The 4358-nt window shown below is 34.1% G+C and overlaps 1 protein-coding gene across 2 annotated transcripts; it reads left to right on the top strand.

Moving 5' to 3' along the window:
* Nucleotides 1–1968: 1968 nt before the first annotated feature.
* Nucleotides 1969–3972, top strand: LOC145165677 (thioredoxin domain-containing protein 9 homolog). 2 transcript variants are annotated; one of them, XM_079084471.1, is made up of 5 exons: nucleotides 1969–2112; nucleotides 2382–2552; nucleotides 2643–2918; nucleotides 3223–3381; nucleotides 3513–3972. In XM_079084471.1, the coding sequence occupies exons 2-5, from the start codon at nucleotides 2532–2534 to the stop codon at nucleotides 3687–3689; spliced, it is 633 nt and encodes a 210-aa protein (XP_078940597.1). In that variant the 5' UTR covers nucleotides 1969–2112; nucleotides 2382–2531; the 3' UTR covers nucleotides 3690–3972. The 2 variants fall into 2 exon arrangements, with proteins under 2 accessions (XP_078940597.1, XP_078940596.1); XM_079084470.1 differs by having other exon boundaries at nucleotides 2416–2552.
* The last annotated feature ends 386 nt before the right edge of the window (nucleotides 3973–4358 follow it).

Below are 4358 nucleotides of genomic sequence, written 5' to 3' on the forward strand. Positions count from 1 at the left end.
TGTACTCTGACATTATTATTCCATGACATGTTTTATGACATTTGAGTTATGGGTTTGTGGGTTTGATATGATATTGATGATGTTTTCAGTAAACTGTTTTATAAATTACTTAATTAAAAAAGAAATTTTTGGTCATGATTTTTGGGATGTTACATTCTCTCTGACCACGAAGGACTCTGACGAATCCTTGAGAAACGCAACGAGAAAACTTCTTAGCTACGAGCACTCTAATGGTAGCCTACCTTCATTCTCTTATGTAGCAATAAACCTTAATAAAAAAACCTCGCATGCTCAAACAGTAGATTTCTCTGATCCATTGCACTAAAACCACAAAACTGAAAATTTCGTTGATCCTCCAATCAGCGTATTCAGTTCTCCCCCACTTAGGGTTCGTACTACCACCGACTGACGTCTGCAAATAACAAAGCCAAGGACCGACTCGACCAGATACATACCAACCTTGATTCTCGAAATGTATAACTACTGTAAGAACTTATTAACCAGGAAATGACAGTTAGAAGTGACAAATAATTTATGCATGTACATAAAATAAAATAAAAATTACAAATTTAACCAAAAACACTAATAACTTAAAAAAAAAAACCATTTTTTTCCCGAAAGCAGCGAATGAAATAGTAGATGGCTAGACCCCATCTGCTATTTGCTATCCTCCAGCTGCGAAGTGTGTTGTTAGACTGCGACTTTGGCCCAATTTTCTGCCTATGACCCGACAAAAATGAGTATATATAAAAAGTTCTCTTTTTAATTTTTTTTATTTTGTACATAAATAGCAAATGGTTGTGCTCAACCTGCGAATTCCTCTATCTGAGTTCCCCTCGAAAATCTTAATTTTTTCCAATAAAATATATAAGTTTGACTATAATTTTGTTCATTTTACTATGAAATCTAATATTTTTGATTATGAATTCGTATAATTATACTATATTATATATAAAAGTTATATAATAAATGTTAGATTATCAATTTTTTTCTTTGATTTTTTTGTTTTGTTTTTGTTTTTATTTATGTTTGTACTTCAAAGAGATCTAGTGAACATTGTAATATCTTCGGTCGTTGCAAAAAAAAAATTATAATCTGAAAAATAGAAAATATAGGTATTCCTCCAAAATTAGGATATTTATAGATGTGACTAATCCCACCGAAATGAGTGACTATTTTCCAATGTTTTAAAAATCGGTTTCTTAGTTGAACCGGTATGGTGACCGATTTCCGGTTCAACCGTCGGTTCGACCAGTTTCTATAATTTTCATCTTTTTTTATATTTTCCTACACATACATACATATATAAATAATGATTTGACGTTTACAAATTCAAACATTAAAAATATACATAAAATTAAGTTGTAAATCAATCCAAATACATTAAAAAACACATAACCAAAAATTTTAATGTTTTACATCAATCCATATACGTCAAAAGGAAAATAAAGTATAATACCGACACAAAAGAACATGTAGGAGTATGTGTTTCTATAATTAATTAAGGGGTGTATTTGGAAAATTTTAAAAAAGCTCCTAAAAAGCTAGTCTAAGTAGATTTTCAAAAAGCTAGCTTATAAGCTACTTTTTGGCTTGCCAAACACGACAACATAAAAAAGCTCGAAAAATAAGCTAGCTTATCAGCTAGCTGTGGCGCGCCAAACACAGCCTAAATAGATTTGAAAAAAATTACCAAAGTTTATTATGCAAATTGTTCTTTTCTAGGTGTTTTTATGTGTTTAACCGGTTCAACCGGATTTTTCTAAAACCGGACAGTTCAATCCGGTTCAGAAATCGACATAAAACCGATAATAGTTGAACCGTTCCCTTCTCCGGTTTCCGATCCAACCGGTTCGACCGGCCGGTTCAAACTGGTTTTTAAAAAATAGTTGTTTTCTGAAAATTATTAATTTTTTGCCGCTTTTTAAAAGTCGTTTAAGCTAAATTTGTACCAAAATAAAAGTAGTTCTAGCAAAAAAAAAAAAAAAAAAATTAAATATAGCTCTCTCCGTTCTTCACCACAGCTCCGTTTTTCTCCCACCGGTGACCCTCTTCCGATCTCGCTCCAGACCACCGCTGCCGGCGCCGGCTGCTACCTCCATTTCCGATCTGGTAAGTCCCACCTCCGATGTTGGTTTTTCTGTTGACATTGCTTCTGATGAATATATGGTTTGTTTTTTCCGATCTTGGTTTTTATCAACTCAATTCTTGTATGATTTTTACCCCTTTGATACACGGTGGGTATGTTTAATCACCAAATCGATTTGTTTGTTGGGTCTATCTGGTTCGGTACCCCTGTGATACATACACAGTGGGTGGGTATTTTTGTTTTTTTTTTTTGGAATCGATAAACCTCATATGTAATGTAAACACCCTCGTAGAGTAATCTGAACCAGATACAAAAATATTGGTTAGGTGGTATTCCAAGGTTCTAGCACTCCCAAACACCCTCGAAATTTTGAATAAGAAAACCCTCGTCTGGATCGGGATCTTCATTTCAATTTCAAAGTTGGTGAGAAAAATCAAATCCAATGGAGAATAGGGTTCAAGAGGTTTGTGATTTTTTTTTTCATTTCATTTCGATTTGTTATCATTGTTTTGATATGAATTACTTTATCCCCTGATGTTGATGTTGGTTTCAGATCATAGAGCAGCAAGTGCTGAGTGTTGCGAAAGCTGTAGAGGATAAGATCGATGATGAAATCGCGGCTTTGGAGAAGTTGGATTTAGACGATATTGAAGTCCTGAGAGATCGCCGATTGCAACAGATGAAGAAGATGGCGGAGAAGCGGAGCCGTTGGATTTCCCTTGGCCATGGAGATTATTCTGAGATATTCTCCGAGAAGGACTTTTTCTCCATTGTTAAGGCAAGCGATCGCGTTGTTTGCCATTTCTATCGTGAAAATTGGCCTTGCAAGGTAAATCATAAATGCCCCTCATTAACCCAATTGTTTATCATTTAGGGTTTATGTAGAGTATCCTACTAGAAATTATTAGCAAATCAGAAGATAGAGTAGTATCAACATGACAAAAACTCCAATGAATATAGAAAAGAGCGTATCTTACACAAAGTTAACCGATTTAGGGTTCAGATTCTATAAAGAGCATTACATTAGGTTTTGAAAGTGGCAAATTGCTACTTAAGATCATATGAAACTGATTTGAGCAAACTGGTTGTTTGGCAATTAGATTAAAGATTGTTTGAATATTTTGACAAAACAGGTAGTGGACAAACACTTGGGGATATTGGCTAAACAGCATATTGAGACGCGATTCATCAAGATTCAAGCAGAGAAAAGCCCATTCTTGGCTGAGAAGCTCAAGATTGTTGTTCTTCCAACAATTGCTCTTATAAAGAATGCCAAAGTTGAAGATTATGTGGTATATATATATATATATATATATATATATATATATATATATATATATATATGTGTGTGTGTGTGTGTGTGTGTGTGTTACTGTTATTATGTTATTTTATTTTTATAAAATGAATGATGTATGGATGATAGGTGGGGTTTGATGAGCTTGGTGGGAGTGATGATTTTAGCACTGAAGAACTGGAGGAGAGGTTGGGGAAAGGTGAAGTTATATTTTTTGAAGGAGAATCATCTTTGAAACCATCAAAAAAGCCTCAAACAAGAAATGTTCGACATGGCTCCAACTCTCATCATTCGGATTCTGATTAACCTTTTCTGGTTCTAAACAATTCTTCCCCAACAAACTGTTCGCATTCTTCCTCTTTACCTCATCAAGTTCCTGGAGTTGACAAATTTTCATTTCAAATCAAAAGTGTAAGGGTATTTTGGTCATTTGGTAATTAATAGTCATTAGTCATTACCTTTTTGACAGAAAACAAACTAGGTTGCAGCTTCAAAATATATTGTTGCACTTCTGGGGTCATTTGACCAACATTTGGAAACTCGGATGCATTTTCACTAGTTTCTTCAGATTTATGTGTATTTGTTATTATATTGTTGTGTATTAATTTAGAATCTCTAATTGTCTGCTTATTGTGGAGTAAATTACACCATTCGTCCCTCGTCAAAGTGTCAAATTGCGCGTTTAGTCCCTATTTTTAAAAATTAACTCGGATCGTCCCTATAATGTTTTTTTTCTCACTCGGACCGTCCCTGACTAACATAAAATGACTATTTTACCCTTTTCGTTTTTTTTTTATATTTTTTGATTTGTTTATTATTAACAATTTAAAACAAAAATAAAAAAGTAAAGAAAAACAAAAATGGGCCCACCACCACAAACATTTATCATCTACCCTGGCCTCACCCACACCCTTTAACCCTTCATCAATTTATCTTCTTCAGTTTATCTTCTACGGCTGGACCACCACGCACCAC

Source organism: Lactuca virosa, chromosome 3 (genome assembly GCF_052849685.1).
Source record: "Lactuca virosa cultivar CGN04683 chromosome 3, Lactuca_virosa_CGN04683_v6, whole genome shotgun sequence".
NCBI classification, from domain to species: domain Eukaryota; kingdom Viridiplantae; phylum Streptophyta; class Magnoliopsida; order Asterales; family Asteraceae; genus Lactuca; species Lactuca virosa.

Bases quoted from the DNA above. Each gene is read 5' to 3' on its own strand.
- LOC145165677 (XM_079084471.1), top strand. From the start codon at position 2,532: ATGGAGAATAGGGTTCAAGAG. The intron at 2,553-2,642 runs GTTTGTGATTTT...TGTTGGTTTCAG, and splicing joins TGGAGAATAGGGTTCAAGAG to ATCATAGAGCAGCAAGTGCT. The intron at 2,919-3,222 runs GTAAATCATAAA...TTGACAAAACAG, and splicing joins GTGAAAATTGGCCTTGCAAG to GTAGTGGACAAACACTTGGG.